The following is a 17,892-nucleotide window of genomic DNA, read 5'->3' as shown; positions in this document are numbered from 1 at the left end:
GATTATTCATAAATCTTAACCTTTCTGCGTTTTGATTCAAAGCATTTTTATTATCAACAATTTTGGGAGTAATGGTGGGTTAACCCAGTCAGTATTTTGGTTTAATGATCTCATTCACATGTGTAGCTGCTGATTTCTAATGTGATGGAATGGGTTCATGACCCTTTCCCATTTCCCCAATGAATTAACTGTAACTAGGAGAGATATCTTTACCATTCTTATTTTGAGCCTATTTATCTGCCTTTGTTGTTTGCAATGTCTAAGGACAGTGACTTGCACAAGGTGAACAATATCAGTATTGATTCAGACATAACACCAAAACCTCTGTAGCAGAAAAAGGCTTTGTACCTTTCTCCTGGTTCTGGTTTGCAATCCCTGATTTATCATTGCAGACATCACAACATACCAAAGATGTGCTTCCTTATCAGGTTGGTTTGGCATGGTGTCAGAATGGAACCTAAAAATAAATATTGTTGTGTGTAAAGTGGAAGTGTGCCTACCTACACATTTAATTTACAGAAAGTTGTGCCAAAATGTTTGCCTCAAATAATAAAAGTTTGAAAATATATATACTCTACCTTATAAGTGCCATTTTAACCATATCTTGTAACTGTGTCTGTTTGCTCCATCTATTTTCTTGCTCTAAGCAGAATGATTTTTGCTATATATTCTACTCGATGGATTTGTACATCTTCAGCTGTAATGTTGGTCTAAGGTTCAGAGGACTGTCCAGCAGGGATGGATTTATTTGGAGCATCCACTTATCATCTGTTGATTTTGCCAGAATAGCTCATGACCCTATTTCTAAGGGGAAGAGACCAGATGCTAAATCTCATTTTCACTCTTAAATTTCTGCAGGAAGAGTGAGTGATGATCACAGTCTCTTCATTTTACAGCCAGAAATATCTGCCCTAGGAATCTCAAATAGCTCTAGAACCTGTAAAAGTGTAACCTCTCTAATGTTTGGAACCATGGCAGACAATTACAGGGCATTACCATATTCAAACTAGATAAAGGATATGGGAAAAAATGTTCTGCTGGTGGGCTGTGACCCCTTTCACAGGTAAAGCTCTGGTTTCATTTGTGTGGAATGTTGCTCAGTTTGTTTCACCTGTTGTTTGTATGAAAAGAATGGACACCTAACGTACGTGTGAAAAAGATCTTGGGGTCCTTGTGGACAACAAGTTAAACATGAGCCAACAATGTGATGTGGCGGCAAAAAAAGCCAATGGGATTTTGGCCTGCATCAATAGGAGTATAGTGTCTAGATCTAGGGAAGTCATGCTACCCCTCTATTCTGCTTTTGTCAGACCACACCTGGAATACTGCGTCGCAAGTCTGGACACCACAGTTGAAGGGAGATGTTGACAAGCTGGAATGTGTCCAGAGGAGGGCGACTAAAATGATCAAGGGTCTGGAGAACAAGCCCTATGAGGAGCGGCTTAAAGTGCTGGGCATGTTTAGCCTGAAGAAGGGAAGGCTGAGAGGAGACATGATAGCCATGTGTAAATATGTGAGAGGAAGTCACAGGGAGGAGGGAGCAAGCTTGTTTTCTGCTTCCCTGAAGACTAGGATGCGGAACAATGGCTTCATTGAAAGGAGATTCTATCTGAACATTAGGAAGAACTTCCTGACCGTGAGAGCTGTTTAGCATTGGAACTCTTGCCCCGGAGTGTGGTGGAGGCTCCTTCTTTGGAAGCTTTTAAACAGAGGCTGGATGGCCATCTGTCAGGGGTGATTTGAATACAATATTCCTGCTTCTTGGCAGGGAATTGGACTAGATGGCCCATGAGGTCTCTTTCAACTCTATGATTCTATGATTCTAATACCTGCGTTCTCCTCTCAGGCACTCTCCCCTCATGGCAAATAACAACCAACAGTTTGTGCCTCACAGAATTGTTTCCTCACTGCTTTTTCTGTGTCATATGGACAACTTTGCACATTCCTATGAATCTGGTATTACTTGGTGCTCAGATCATACTTTTGGTACAGTCTTTATTTTTACACACAAAGTCAGCCTCAGTGATTGCAATAACTTAGTTTGGATTTATTGTTTTTATTTCAGATTATCCTTTACCAAGGGCCACTTTCCAAAGATGGCTGAATGTGCCCACTTCCATTATGAAAATGTGGATTTTGGAAATATTCAGGTGAGCTTGTTTATGAACTTTTTTTGTTTAGTCTAGATGAAAGGACTACATAGAAATTGAATACCCCTGTTGTAAACCTGATTGTGCTTTGTGCTGTTAATAGATTACTAGTCTCTTGCCACCCTCTTTGCATATTGTCCAATCTCTCCTAATGGCAATATACTTTTACCTGTCACATCTTCTTCAGTTTATAACCTGCCAGCCATTATGGCTGCAGCTGAATGGCTACCTGCCTATCTCATATACAGGCAGTCCCTGAGCTATGAATATCCAGCTTACAAACAGTTAGTGGGTTGTTGTATGTTTTTTCAGGCTATATGGCCATGTTCTAGAGGCATTCTCTCCTGATGTTTCACCTGCATCTATGGCAAGCATCCTCAGAGGTACTGAGGTCATAGTTATGCACAGGCCTCTGTCCTCCCTCACTGCCATGAAATCTTAGCACTGAGCCAAAACATATCTGTATCTCTCCACCCCACTTTCGTTTTTCTCCCTGTTGATCTCTCCAAACTCCTTTTTTCCTTTTCTTCCTATCCATATCTCTCCACCCCCTATCTTTTTCTTCCACTTTCAGTTGGGTTGCTGTCTTCTGAAGAATTCTGAGGTTTGTAGTTTAATGAGGCACAGGATCCCTCTGGCTGAGCGGTTTAAAGACCACTTTCTAAACTACAAACCCCAGAATTTTGCAGAAGGAAGCAGCTGGACTTAAAGTGGATAGATGCTCTAAAGCAGTGTTTCCCAACTTTTTTTTTGACCAGGGACCACTTTGACCAGGGAGCACTCTCCAATATTAGTACCAAAAGGGTTACCAATCAGTTTTTGGTCAACTTTAGATTTGGTTTGGTTATTTGGGGTGCTGATTCGGAAAATTGCATTGGAGACCACATCTGCTCTAGTTTCTGATGCAGAACATATGCCATCCAGTAGTCGCCAACTGCTCGCCCACAGGAAAACATATTTAATAAGCCTGCACGATAAGAGGGTTTTGTGAGACCAGTCACTCTTATTGCAATGGTATAGTAACGTTGAGGTTGTAGACCATATTTTAGTTCTTGTGGACCACTGGTGGTCCACAGACAACGGGTTCGGAACCAATGCCCTAGAGCAGGGGTCCCCAAAATAAGGCCCAGGGGCCAGATACGGCCCTCCAAGGTCATTTACCCAGCCCTTTCTCAGGATCAACCTAAGCCTGAAACAACTTGAAAGCACACAACAACAACTGTCCTATCTCATCAGCCAAAAGCAGGCCCATACTTCCGATTGAAATACTAATAAGTTTTTAAGTGTTTTTTGCACTACATGTGCAGTGTGCATAGGAATTCATTCATGTTTCTTTTTTTCAAATTATAATCTGAACAGTTTAAGAGACTGTGACCTGGCCCTCTGTTAAAAAGTTTGAGGATCCCAGCTCTATAGAGTGATGAGATCCAGTATCGCCTTCGTCCTCCCTGTATTTCTCTACCTCTCCTCACCTTTCCTTCATGTCTGACACTACTTTTAATTGCCCTGGCTCAATGCCACGCTATGCTGGGATTTGCAGTTTGGTAAAGCAGCATCATTCTTTGGCAGAGAAGACTAAAGACCCAGGATCCCAGAGCAAAGTGTTAAAGTGGTGCCAAATTGCATTCATTCCACAGCAACTACATCCCAAAGAATCTGGGGCAGGATAAACAGGAGAGGCTCCAGGAAGAAAAGGTTATCTAATTCTATCATTTTCCTTTCAATTGCTTGGAAGCTTTGGTGTGTTTAAAAAGGGGGTTCTAATCACACATGAACTAGAATGCTCACCTTTTGGGCCAAATTACAAACATTGCACTTTTTTCCTTGACCTGTTCTTTTTTTTTTTAATAATTTTTTATTGATTTATCACATTTATTACATACTATTACATTTTGTACATCAACCTCTTTAACATGCTGTTTTGTTGTTTTGCTCTGACGTTTCCCCCCCTTTTCTCTTTTTTTTCCCTTTTTTCACCACAGTGCTTCCTTGACCTGTTCTGACTTGCAAATAAATCCAACTTAAGAACGAACCTACATACCCTATCGTGTTTGTAACTTGGGGACTGCCTGTATTCCCATTCCTTTTGAGTCTTTAGTTCTGAATGAGCACAACCAACTCTGTTTTGGTCTGTGCTGATAGTAGACTGGAGGAATGTACTAAACTCTGAGTCACATACAGGCTTCTTATGTTTTTAAATTAAGTCTGATAACTGCTTGGAATAAGGGACTCATCATCAATGTACTTTGAATTTACATTCCTTGTTACATGTTCCTTTGAGATTCCCTCCCCTTTTCTTGGAATTAAACGAGGCACAAACACTGACTCCTCCTACCGCTCTTAATGTATTACCACAATGAAACTATTGTTGAAATGTTCAGATTTGCTTCCAGATTGAAGTAAAACTGATTGACTGACTTGTATCAACTAGAGCTGATTTGCAGTTCTAGAGATGATAAAAGCAATCTTGAAAATATTCCCTGTTAGTTTCTGATAATTGATCTTTTGAAGTTTATCTTTGTTTAACAACCATTTTAAACACCCTCTTGGTTTAACCTAATAACACTACCCACACGGTCTGAATTATCCTGCATTCAAAAGCTCTGTTGAATAACAGATTCTCCATTATCATTAGTTATACTCTTTTGTTCCTAAAGCAACTAAATTCACTCTAGAGCACACCTTCTTTATCCAGGTAATCCATTAAATCTGCTATTCTTATGAAGTGCCTTCTGCATTATTCTTTAGTAACGATAGCTTTTAGTTGAAATGTACATGATGCATGCCAGAACAGCTTCTAACCTTTTACTTTCTTTCATATAATCCATACGTAGCAATCCATACTCTGGAAGGTCCCCTCTCCAAAGATTCCTAGGCTTATACATGAGTATATAGAGTAGGCAGCTTCATTAAAAAAAGAAAGCAATTATTGCTATTTTATTTATTTATCTGAAGGATGTTAGTCAGGATTTTCAGATGAGAAAGGCTCCTATAGAAGCTTACAAAGAAAATAAGAAAGTCCCAGTCCTTGAGTACATGCTCTAAAAGACATCACACAAAAGGGAAAGATAATGGGAAAAGGATGGAAATCTTGGGCAGTTGGACTTAGTGGGGTTTATTGCTTCCTGGATTGTAGGATCATCACAATTTGATATGTTTGAGTTATTTTGATAATTTAATACTGTATGAGTTGTACCTGGGAGCCATTTATGTAGACTTGGTTGTGTGATTGATGTTGCATGATTCGCTGTGCTAAGTTAGAGAGTCTGACACCTGAATTTTAAATCAAGGCTTTTGGACAGAAATGACACTACACACAACTTTTTGAATGATTAGTGCATTGTTATTATATAATAAGAGAATTCAAATACGGTTTTTGTGTGCATTGGGTTGTTGTAGGTTTTTCCGGGCTATATGGCCATGTTCTGGAAGCAATTTTTCTCCTGATGTTTCACCTGCATCTATGGTAAGCATCCTCAGAATGCTTGCCATAAATGCAGGCAAAACGTCAGGAGAAAAATTGCTTCCAGAACATGGCCATATAGCCCGGAAAAACCTACAACAACCCAGTGATCCCGGCCATGAAAGCCTTCGACAATACATTTGTGTGCATTGTTTTAACACTATTACATATGAACAATACATGCAGTTGTTTATTTTTATTTCGTGGCAAAAGCATTGCATAAATAAATATAAAACTGATACAAAATAGAAGAAGCAAAAGTGGCTAAATAATTTTTGATCAAAAATAGGCAACAGTGACCACACTGTTTGTAGTCTTAAACAATTTTTCCTCTGTGCATGAGCAGGCATAAGGGACAGGCATAAAGGTGCAGAGTTGTTTGTTCTCTTCCTCAGTCACGCAAGGTGGAGGATTCTTCTAGGTCAGTGGTTCTCAACCTTCCTAATGCTGTGACCCCTTAATACAATTCCTCATGTTGTGGTGACCCCCAACCATAAAATTATTTTCATTACTACTTCTTAATTGTAATGTTGCTTCTGTTATGAATCATAATGTCAGTGTCTGATATGCAGGTTGTATTTTCATTCATTGAACCAAATTTGGCACAAATGCCTGATACGCCCAAATTTGAATACTGGTGGTGTTTGGGGGGGGGGGGGGGGAGATTTTTTCATTTGGGAGTTGTAGTTTGATGGGATTTATAGTTCACCTACAATCAGAGAGCATTCTGAACATCACTAATGATGAAATTGAACTAAACTTGGCATACAGAACTCCCATTACACCAAATGGTGAAAGTGCGAGCCAGGCAAGGGGGCTTTGTGCGAGGTCAGGCCTCGCGCCGAGATCCCCTCGCCCGCCTCGCGCCCTTGCCGAATGGTGAAAGTGCGAGCTGGGTGAGGGGACTTTGTGTGAGGTCAGGCCTCACGCCGAGGACCCCTCACCTGCCTCATGCCCACGAAGGAAACTGAGAGTGGGCGGGAGGTGAAGCGAGCTTTGCGTGATGCCAGGCCTCGTGCGAAGGAACCCTCGCCTGGCCCGCGCCCTTGGGAGGAGGCGGCCTCGCGACCCCTCCGAAATGACCAAGTGAACCCCCTGGGAGTCGTGACCCCCAGGTTGAGAACCGCTGTTCTAGGTAGTGCCATTTAGCCAGGTTGTCTTTTGATCTGACCAATCCGCTTCTGAGTCTGTTCAGGGACTTCCAAGTTGCCCATTCTTGGTTTGACCCTGGAGGACCCCTCACCCGCCTCATGCCCACGACGGATACTGAGAGTGTGCGGGAGGTGAAGCAAGCTTTGCGTGTTGCCAGGCCTCGTGCGAAGGAGCCCTCGCCTGGCCCGTGCCCTTGGGAGGAGGAGGAGGAGGCCTCGTGACCCCTCCGAAATGGCCAAGTGAACCCCCTGGGGGTCGCGACCCCCAGGTTAAGAACCGCTGTTCTAGGTAGTGCCATTTAGCCAGGTTGTCTTTTGATCTGACCAATCCATTTCTGAGTCTGTTCAGGGACTTCCAAGTTGCCCATTCTTGGTTAGACCCTGGAGGCATACCTTATGGGGGGCAAACCAATGGGGATTTCCTGGTTTAGCTGCCCAAAGGGATACTTTTGCTATTGCTGAGGAAACATTAAAAGGAGTTGTGGTTCTCATGAAGCTTTTCCTTGGGAGGAGGCTGATAGCCATGCAATAGGTGGCTTTCACAGTGTTCAACCTTATTTCTCTCACAATCAGCAGCAACTTCCCATTGCACATCGCCGAAGGAGGGAGGGGGAGGGCAATGCAGTTGTTCATCAACAGTAATTAATACAAGTGTAGAACAAGCTGGGTTTTGCAGTTACCTTTGCTAGAGGATCCTATTTGGAATTTACAGAACTGTCTTCCTCTAGTGACTTGTGTGACTGAATAATGTGTATGTTGTGTTAATCCATGTTTTAAATATAACAATGAACCTGATTAATTAGATTAATTTACCATCCTGACAATATTTAGCAAATAGCATTTTATCAAGATCAGTTCTACGTCTTTTATATTTGTTTTCACTATGTTCTCAAGTTAAAAAAAATCAAAAGCTATGGATATTTTTCACATACAGATGAGCCCTTCAGGCAGCATGGATCTGTGTCTATGTGAGGCAAAAAGCACAATTGTTTATCAGCATAAAAAGAGGTTCTCAGAACACACTAGAAGTTGGTGTTGTGTTTCTGCACATTAAAAGCCCATTCCATTATTCAGTGAACCCTGGCACAGCACATTAAACGTGCATATTATTGCTGGGAGAATAGCTATTTGAGCTGAAAACCAGTTTTCTTGTTTTGAAAGCAGTGCCAGAAACCCTTTGCTTCAGTTCAATGTTGTTTTGATGTAGAATATCTTTTTGCATGCTGTAGTTTTCCAAGAATGTGCTCTGCATCTTGACTTCGTAACATTTAAAAACGAGTTCTAAGTTGTAATAACACTTCTGGGGAACAGGTTCAAACGTGACTCTCTCTGCCGAGCTGTATTGGCTCTCCAGTTACTAGAGATAACACTGAGAACCAGTTTCTTGAATTGTTATGTGATTTCTGGACTGTATGGCCATATTCTAGTAGCATTTTTTTCCTGATGTATTTGTGGTTGGCATTTTCAGAGGATCTTCTGAAGATGCCAGGCACAAAAAAAGGCAAAATGCCAGGAGAAAATGCTGCTAGGACACGGCCATACAGCCTGGAAACCACACAACACTCCAGTGATTCCAGCCATGAAAGCCTTCAGCAATACAAAGAAAAGGTTGCATTTCCTCCCTGCTGCAGCTTAGCATTCCATAGACACTATTAACCATGAGTTAGAATATGTATTTAGCAAGTGTGGTAAAATGAGGAATCTTATTTGACGCTGTCCCAAGCAATTCCTTACTTTAGAACTCTTTTAGCAGTGATATTTGGGCTAAATTGGAGAGAACAGGGCAGAGGAAGTCCTCCTCAAAATGACATATCAACAATACTGTACCTTGTCTACTTCTGCATTTAATTCTCAACCTTTCTCTCTTTGTGGTCCTGAACTCTTTAAGAGCATCACAAGCCCCTCATCATCACATATCACTTCTACAGAAACTGCTGCTGATGTTCCTTCTCCTTCAAAACAGTCATTTCTTTGTTGTGATATATGTTGTAATGGGACATATTTAGAGGAGAATTGCATTTCCTAGCGAAATATTTCAAGGGTCCCCCCTCCCACCTTTGGGGCCCAGTGACACCACAGAAACAATCTTGAAGGACCTGAATGATAAAGGAACACTATGAAGGAAAGAAATGTTGGTGAATAGATATTTGAGGGAAGATGTGTGAAGAAAAAAAATGTAAGACATGGGTAGGTATTTGGGGGTCCTAGAGGCGCTTTCACAAAAGGATATCATTATCTCTGACCAATGCAGGCTGGGGTTGATATATATGCTGCAGTCTGACACATCAGGATATCATCAGGTTTTAGAAACAAATGGTTCCAAAAATACTAAGCAAAAATGTGAGGTCATTGTATGTACGTATAGTAACACCCAGTATGTTAATACTTGTCATTAAGTGGAGAATTATTCACGGAACAAGGGAAAATTACTCTTTATGTTGCATTTCCTCTTTGTGATTGCTCTTATATATTTTTTCTCAATGATTTGAATTAACACATAGGTATTAATTTATTTGTCATATTATATACTGCCCTTCTCAACGCTGAAGGGGACTCAATGCAGCGCACAAAGGCACAATTTGATGTCATATATTGCATAAAATACATATCCAGCAAATAAAAAGGACATTAAAACACCCACTAAAAACATATCAACATTAAAATTACTAAAATCACATAATACAACGTAATAGTGCAGGCTGTTCCAGTTATCATTGCACCATTCCATGTTCACATATTGCACAAATCATTTATCCAAATGCTTGGTCCCACATCCAAGTTTTCATTCCCCCTCCCTAAAGTTCAGGAGGGAGGGGGCTAATCTGATGTCACTAGGGAGGGAGTGCCACAGCCGGGGAGCCACTACTGAGAAGGCTCTGTGTCTCGTCCCCACCAACCATACCTGTGAAGGAGCTGGGACTGAGAGCAGGGCCTCCCCAGAAAATCTTAATCTCCTAGGTGGTTTTATAGAGGGAGATGCATTCGGATATGTAAGGTGGGTCTGAACTGTTTAGGGCTTTATAGGCTAAAACCTGCACTTTGAATTGTGCTAGGTAAATCTAATAAATAATAAATAAACTTTATTTATACCCCGCCACCATCTCCCCCAACGGGGGACTCGGGGCGGCTTACATGAGGCCAAGCCCAAACAACAAATTACAACAAGGTAAAACCAAGAACACAAACAACAACATCATAATTAAATAATAATAAAAGAAAAATATATAAATACATTAGCAATATAAAATTACAATCACAGTGACAATGGGCGGGCCACATGTGCAGAATAAAGTGATTAAAATTATTACAAACTCAGGTGAGATAAAAGGAGGAGCAGGTTATTTGCAAGGGGAGCTCAGTTAAAAAAACAGGGTTGTTAAAAAAAACAACAACAGGGTTTTGGAACCAAGCTTTCCCTTTTTTTTTTGGGGGGGGGGGGAGGACCTGTACTCCAATGACAGAAATGTTGAGGCTGAGTGATAGTGTGAGGTTATGTACCTACCCACCAAAGGCGCAGCAGAAGAGCCAGGTTTTGCGGTTCTTTTTAAAGGTTTCTAGGGTAAGGGCTTTCCTAATCTCTCCAGATAATGAGTTCCAGGTAATGAGGTAATAATTGATTCATTATCTCATATTCTCTCTCTCTCTCTCTCTATACACACACACACACACACACACACACATATATACACACGCACGCACATGCATATATGCATGCATGTGCATGGTGTGATTCTCTGTTGTGGACAAAACTCAGAATTATAACCAACTATGTGCCTTGAAACAATAATAAGAGCCATCAGTATAATTTAGGGAAAAATCAGGAAAAAAAACCATTATCAGGAAGTAAGGATTTTAAAATTATAACCTGAATTCAGCAGGTATTTGCCATGAGAGCAGACCCACTGAATTAAATATTTAGCTTTGGATTCAGTGAATTTGTTGTGGTTAAACTGCCAGTTGGCTTCTGGGCCATATTAGATTATTGCACTTTCTGTGTTTCATGGTCGCATTTTTGTTCTGTGGTTAATCCATTTTCACTCTGACAGTAACAAATATGAGTTCTTATCCTTCTCCAGAGTCCTGAGTTGCTTTATATATTTCACTTGACCTAATTTCTCCTATTCTTGTGAATGAAATAAGAGGCTTCTTCTTAAAGAACGTCGTGCTGGTCATGCCTCGGGCTTTGCTGGCACTTCCACTTCACAAATACGAAAAAGCCAACAACTAGGAATTTAAATCACCATTCCTCTTAATGCCTCAATGAATAGTATTCAGTTTAAAGTAATTTAATTTTTCAAAATAGTCTGTATCATTCTCTTGCAAAATGAGGGTTGGTGAGTAGTATCTTCATACTGTTTTCCCTTCTGAATGGACATATAGATAGATCTGAAAAGACAAGAAGCAGCCTTGCCGTTCACTCTCTTAACATAAGGAGAAAGAAATGTTAAATTTGATTGTAGACTTTCAGGCAGTGGAAAAGGTGATACCAATCCAGCAATGAGAGTCAAATGCTGTTGACGCAGACGCTGGTAGAAAAGGATGAGAGGGACCCATGTTGGATTATAGTGCAGGAAAAAGCACAGTAAAGCTAGGCAGTTTAATCTCATTGAACTCATTCATCTTGGATGCTTCTGTGCTGAAATCATTCTTCATTTTCTTACCCAGAGAACCAGTTTTCCCTCCAGAAAGTAATTTTCCATATATCCTCAGAACGAAGACCTTTCATCTTAGCAAAATAGCTATTTGCTTGTTTTCAAGCCCTGTATATTAAGCTATTTAGGATTCCCAGCTGCTGAGAAAGCCATGGTTGCTGGAAGATAGTAGCTGTATGTCTATGCATGCAAGAACATAGGAGCATCCATCAGAAAGTCCACAGACAGGACATGAGTGTCATAAGCCTCTCCCACTCATTTTCCACCATCACCTTGAAATACTGGAGATCCTTGATAGCTGTTGCGATTAATGGCCCTTATCCTCCTTGGATTTCCCTAATCTCTTTTCCTTCTTGAATTTGCCTAATTGTCTTTTAAAGCCATCCAAACAGGTGGCCATCATTATGTGCTGTATGAGGAATTAATTCTTCTTCATTTTTTCTGACTCTCAAGTCTCTAATCAGGAATATTCTGGATTCTTGGATTATGAAATAGAAAGAAAATGTATAGTTGAAGGCTTTCATGGCCTATTGGAGGGCTGTTCGGGAGAACAGGTGGGAAGTGCAAGGCCAGATTCTACCAGTGTCCAGAGTGGAGGGATGGGGCCTGTCTTATTTCCCTTGGAAGGGCATTTGAGAGGCAGGGGGCCACCATTGAGAAGGCTCTCTCTCTCGTCCTCACCAACCGTGCTTGTGACATTGGTGGGAGTGAGAGAAGGGCCTCCCCAGAGGATCTTAGAGTTCGCGCTGGTTCATAGGAGATGTGATCGTGAAAATAGTTTACTACTAGAAAAATCCTAGCATAACATCTATTGTATTGTTGAAAGCTTTCACGGCCAGCATCATGGGTTGTTGTGAGTTTTTCAGGCTATGTGGCCATGTTCCAGACACATTCTCTCCTGATATTTCACCTGCATCTATGGCAGACATCCTCAGAGGTTGTGAGACCTCACAAACACTGAGGATGCCTGCCATAGATGCAGGCAAAACATCAGGAGAGAATGCTTCTGGAACGTGGTCATACAGACCAAAAAACATACAACAACCCAGAAAGAAAATGTCTCCTCATTTGATTTCTGTGTGTATACACACCTCTATCACATCTCATAGAATCATACAGTTAGAAGAGGGCTCCAAGGGCCATCCAGTCTGACCCCCTACCATGCAGGAACATAATCAAAGCATCCCCGGCAGATGGCCACCCAGTCCCTGCTTAAAAACCTACGCCACACTCCGAGCAGCATATTTCACTGCCAAACAGACCTGAACATTGGAAGTTCTTCCCAATGTCTAGGTAGAATATCTTTTCCTGCAATTTGAATCTATTGATCAATCTCCCTGTCTGTAGAGCAGTAGAAAACAAAATGAGATCCTTTCAAATATTTAAGCACGGCTATCATGTCTTCGCTCACCTTTTCTCCCTGCTAAATATACCCAGCTCCTTCAGGTGTTTCTTGTAGGGGCTTGGTTTCCAAACCTGTTATTTGAAAGCATCCCATCCATTGAAATAATAGTATCTATTTGTTGCTGTTGAGAAGTTGTTGATGCCCAATGTCCTCCCTGCAAAATTGTGAGGAATAGTTGACTGTATTCTTTGTCAAACACTGCCACCTGCTGTTTAGAGAGTGTAATACCTATTAGGATTAACCAAAAGTGCCACAGTGCTGCACTGAGAAAAAAGGTTTTATTTGATTTAGTCTATTTTCTCTTTTTTAAAAGAATGTATGTATGTGTGGAAATTTGAAAATAAACCTAAACTTCAGAAGTAGAGAAATATCTAACAACTTCTGGGAGAAAAAAAACCCAAGGAAGAACATAGATGTTATTGGGTCGTTGTGAGTTTTTCAGGCTGTATGGCCATGTTCCAGAAGCACTCTCTCCTGACATTTCACCTGTATCTATGGCAGGCATCCTCAGAGTTTGTGAGGACTCACAACCTCTGAGGATGCCTGCTATAGATGCAGGCAAAATGTCAGGAGATAATATAGTAGACAATGCCACATATTTAATCTGTCTTGCTATATAGCACCTGCTTAAACACAGAATCTCCTCTTCACCTCTCTTTGGGATTAAAAGTTCATTAATTTATGATGCCTTTTTTCAAAATTGGCTGTTATTTGTAGAAAGGTAGAGGTGGGTGGTAATTTATGGAATGCCAGGTATTAGACATTCTTTCATTTAAAAATCAATTTGTTAATGGACTTTGAATGTCATGTTTTGCTTACTGTGGCCTTTTAGTAGCCAAAAGTAATAATTGGGACAACTAAGGTCATACACTTGACATTCAGTGCCTGTTTTTGTGGTGGTGGCTCTGCTCCTTCAAGTTTTTTTCAACTGATGGTGAACCAAGCATTGGGTTTTCTGTGCAAGAGTTGTTTAGGGGTTTGTTGTTGCCATTTTCTGAGGCTGAAAGGATGTTATTTACCCAAAATCACCAGTGGGCTTTGGTGGACACGCCAGATTTTGAATCTTTTTCTCTGCCCCTGGTTGTGCAGTGGGTTAAACCACTGAGTTGCTGAACTTGCGGACCGAAAGGTCGCCGGTTTGAATCCAGGGAGTGGGATGGTCTCCTGCTCTTAGCCCCAACTTCCAACCTAGCAGTTCAAAAACATGTAATGTGAGTAGATCAATAGGTACCCCTCCGGTGGGAAGATAGCGCTCCATGCAGTCATGCTGGACACATGACTCTGGAGGTGTCTACAGACAAAAGCTGGTTCTTCGACTTAGAAATTGAGATGAGCGCCAACCCCAGAGTCGGACACAGCTTCTCTCGTGATCCATTATTCTTTTCAATTCTATTCTAGTTCTCTTACCCCAATTTACACTATAGCAGTTTCATACCCCAGTGACACAGCAGGTTAAACCATTGAGCTCCTGAAGTTGCTGACCAGAAGGTCGGAAGTTCGACTTGGAGCGGAATGAGCTCCTTCTATTAGCCCCAGCTTCTGCCAACCTAGCAGTTTGAAAACATACAAATGTGAGTAGATCAATAGCTACCCCTCTGGCAGAAAGATAGCACTCCATGCAGACATGCTGGACACATCCTTGGAGGTGTCTACGGACAACGTTGGTTCTTCAACTTAGAAATGGAGATGAGTACCAACCCGACTGGACTTAATGTCAGGGGAAAACCTTTACCTTACCTTTTTTTACTTCTCTCAGAGTCCTACTTTGACACTCAAACTAGCACACCACATGGACTCCCACTGTACCCCTTCTTTTCTTCTGTTTTTCTTCTTTCTGGATAAACTAGAAGAGCCTTCCTCTACAAAGGCATTGAACATTCCCATTGGTTGCACTACAAAAATGCCTTTAGATCCATTTGTGCCTAATTGTCTCCCTCCAGCTCACAAAGCATTATCTAGTTTGTGATCCTGAAGTTGTCTCTGCGTAATTTTTAGCCGCTGGACTCGCGTTTTCAGACTTATAGGATCCTGGTTCTGTGGCTTGAAAATGGGTTTCCATGGTGATACAGAAAGTAATTGGTCTAAAGGATGTTCAAGAGAGTGTTTGTGCATGTTCCTGCTAGACCTTTGTGATGGAGGCCAGTTGTCACTGCGGGTCACAGCCAGTATTTTTTTTTGTTGGTTCATTTGAAAGAGGTTTTGGAGCTTATTAATTCTTGGAGCTACGGTTTATGAGAATGTCACTGGGCAGCTTACGTTAAGAGGAAGCAAAGACATATTGGTTGCCAGAGGAATAGCCCTCTAACCTGTCCACTTCTGACAAAATGAACCCATAAGCTCAACTTTCCTTTATGAAATAGCCCAAGATCATCACATAAGTCTTAGTTGGCATGATAATGAGCAATCGTGCATGCTCCTTAAATCTACATTTTGCTTTCTGTTAGTAAATCTGCTTATCTGCTTCACCCGTCCATTAGACTCTCCTCCTTCATTCAGTAAGATTTCTCATTTCCCTTATGGATAGCCTCTGCTCTTTTTCATTCAGGGTAAATTTGAGCATAATTAACAATAGATCAGAGTATGGGCACTGGTTGCAACAAAATCTGATATTGTGTTTACTGCATACAAGAAATTGAATTTGGTGGAATTTCTGGAATTAATATGTAATCAAAACTTATGTCATTGTTAGCCAGATCTAAAATTCAGTTGCAGGTGATAAACAATTTCTTACTGCAGATGTACCTGTAATTCCTAAAATCTGGACATCCATAACCCAGGAGTACAACCAATAATAATAATAATAATAATAATAATAATAATAATAATAATAACAACAACAACAACAACAACAACAACAATCTTTATTTATACCCCACCACCATCTCCCCAGTGGGGACTTGGAGTGGCTTACATGGGGCCAAGCCTGGACAACATTACAATGAAATAAAACAAAAAACATAAACGACAATCAACATCATCAAAATTACATAGGAGCAAGTTATTTGAAGGGAGCTCATAAAAACAGACAGAGTTATAGAACTAAACTTCCCATGTGGAGGGCGTATACTCCAGTGGCAGAAGCATTGAGGGGAGCAGTAGTATCATGTTATGCACTTACTCACCAAAGGCACAGTGGAAGAGCCAGGTTTTAAGGTTCTTTTTGAAGGTTTCTAGTGAAGGGGCTTTCCTGATCTCTCCAGGTAATGAGTTCCAGAGTCGGGGAGCCACAGAGGAGAAGGCTCTCTCCCTTGTGCCCACAAGACGAGCTTGTGAGACTGGCACCAGGATTGTGGCGCAGCTGGCTGAGTGTCAGCTGCATTAAGATCACTCTGACCAAAAGGTCATGAGTTCGAAGCCAGCCCGGGTTGGAGTGGGTTTCCAACCAATTGTGTGTAGCCTGTTGTCGAACTTTGCAACCCGAAAGACAGTTGCATCTGTCAAGTAGGAAAATTAGGTACCACCTTAAAGTATGGGGAGGCTAAATTAACTGATTTATGAGGCCATAAAGAAGACTCCAGCAAAGCATTGCAGCCGAGAAGCATGCGGGGAATGCGGAAGTGCTTCATCAGCGTCGCAGATGGACAATGAAAGCGACAGCTCCCCTGGCGGCCAGAAAAAGTTAAATAGCCTCTGTGTATGTCTGTATATATTTGTATGTCAAAAATTGGCATTGAATGTTTGCCATATATGTGTACACTGTAATCCGCCCTGAATCTCCTGCGGGGTGAGAAGGGCGGAATATAAAAGCTGTAAATAAATAAATAAATAAATAAATAAATAGAGGCGAAAGGAGGGCCTCCCCTGAAGATCGAAAGGCCCAGGTTGGTACATGGAGAGAGATACGGTCACGAAGATAGGCAAGTCCCAAACCGTTTAGGGCTTTATAGGTGATAACCTGTACCTTGAATTGGGACTGGAAGATAAACGGCAGCCAGTGGAGCTCCTTAAACATGGGAGTCGACCGTTCCCTATAACTAGCCCCAGTTATTAATCTGGCTGCCGAACGTTGGACAAGTTGTCGTTTCCAGGCCGTCTTCAAGGGTAGCCCCACGTAGAGAGCATTGCAATAGTCCAGTCTAGAGGTAACTTAAGGCATGGGCCACCATGGTCAAGTCAGACTCCACCAAGATGGCATATAACTCAGCATAGCCTCCTCTTACAGTTTTATCTATACAGACAGTCCGCAAGTAGCAAACAAGATAGGTTTTGGAGGTTTATTCTTAAGTTGAATTTGTATATAAGCTGGAACAGGTATATTTTTAAGTGTAACTCCAGCCAAAAAAATGTATATCTTTGGATAGCATAGGGAAGGGTTAACATCCCTGTAGTGTTTGTTTTTGCTGTTGTTTGTACGTCAGATGTTTGTAACTTGAGGACTGCCTGTATATTAAAGATATGGGATGGGATGGAAGAGAGAATGCTCAAGAATCCTTCCAGTGTGACCCTCTGAGCTCATCTTTCCGACGTTGTAAATAGCGTTCCCAAGTCCCACTCCACAGAGGTGGCCTGCTGTGGTTTAATCTCTTTCTTCATGGGACCAGAGGAATTTTTTACATTAGAGATAGGCAATCTGTATCCCTCCAGATGTTGCTGAACCCTGACCATCAACCATGCTAATCTGGGCTGACATCTGTCAGCCCAGATCAGCATCTGTCAGTCAACAAGTTCCCAATCTCTGACATATCAATTACTTTATTTGGGCAGTAAAAGCAATTTGGTACCATTGCATTAGGGTCCCCTGGTAGTGCAGTGGGTTAAACCGCTGAGCTGCTGAACTTGCTGACTGAAAGGTTGGCCGTTTGAATCTGGGGAGTGGAGTGAGCTCCTGCTGTTAGCCCCAGCTTCTGCCAATCTAGCAGTTCAAAAACATGCAAATGTGAATAGATCAATAGATACCTCTTCTGTGGGAAGGTAACAGCGCGCTCCATGCAGTTATGCTGACCACAGGACCTTGAAGGTGTCTATGGACAACACTGGCTCTTCAATTTAGAAATGGAGATGAGGTCCCCCCCCCCCCACTCCGGAGTCGGACATTACTAGACTTAATGTCATGGAAAACTGTTCCATTTTC

General features: G+C 41.6%; 1 protein-coding gene across 3 annotated transcripts in view; it reads left to right on the top strand.

Moving 5' to 3' along the window:
- ARHGAP32 (Rho GTPase activating protein 32) overlaps positions 1–17,892 on the top strand; it is a 236,503-nt gene that overhangs the window by 116,048 nt on the left and 102,563 nt on the right. For all 3 annotated transcript variants that reach the window (XM_060787498.2, XM_060787496.2, XM_060787497.2), the window contains exon 4: positions 2,066–2,150. In XM_060787498.2, coding sequence (XP_060643481.2) covers positions 2,066–2,150 — 85 coding nt within the window. The remainder of the gene's footprint in view (positions 1–2,065; positions 2,151–17,892) is intronic.

The sequence above is a fragment of the Anolis sagrei genome, chromosome 7 (genome assembly GCF_037176765.1).
Source record: "Anolis sagrei isolate rAnoSag1 chromosome 7, rAnoSag1.mat, whole genome shotgun sequence".
NCBI lineage: Eukaryota > Metazoa > Chordata > Lepidosauria > Squamata > Dactyloidae > Anolis > Anolis sagrei.
Note: the sequence above shows the minus strand (reverse complement) of the source record. Positions and strands in the feature narration are given on the sequence as shown.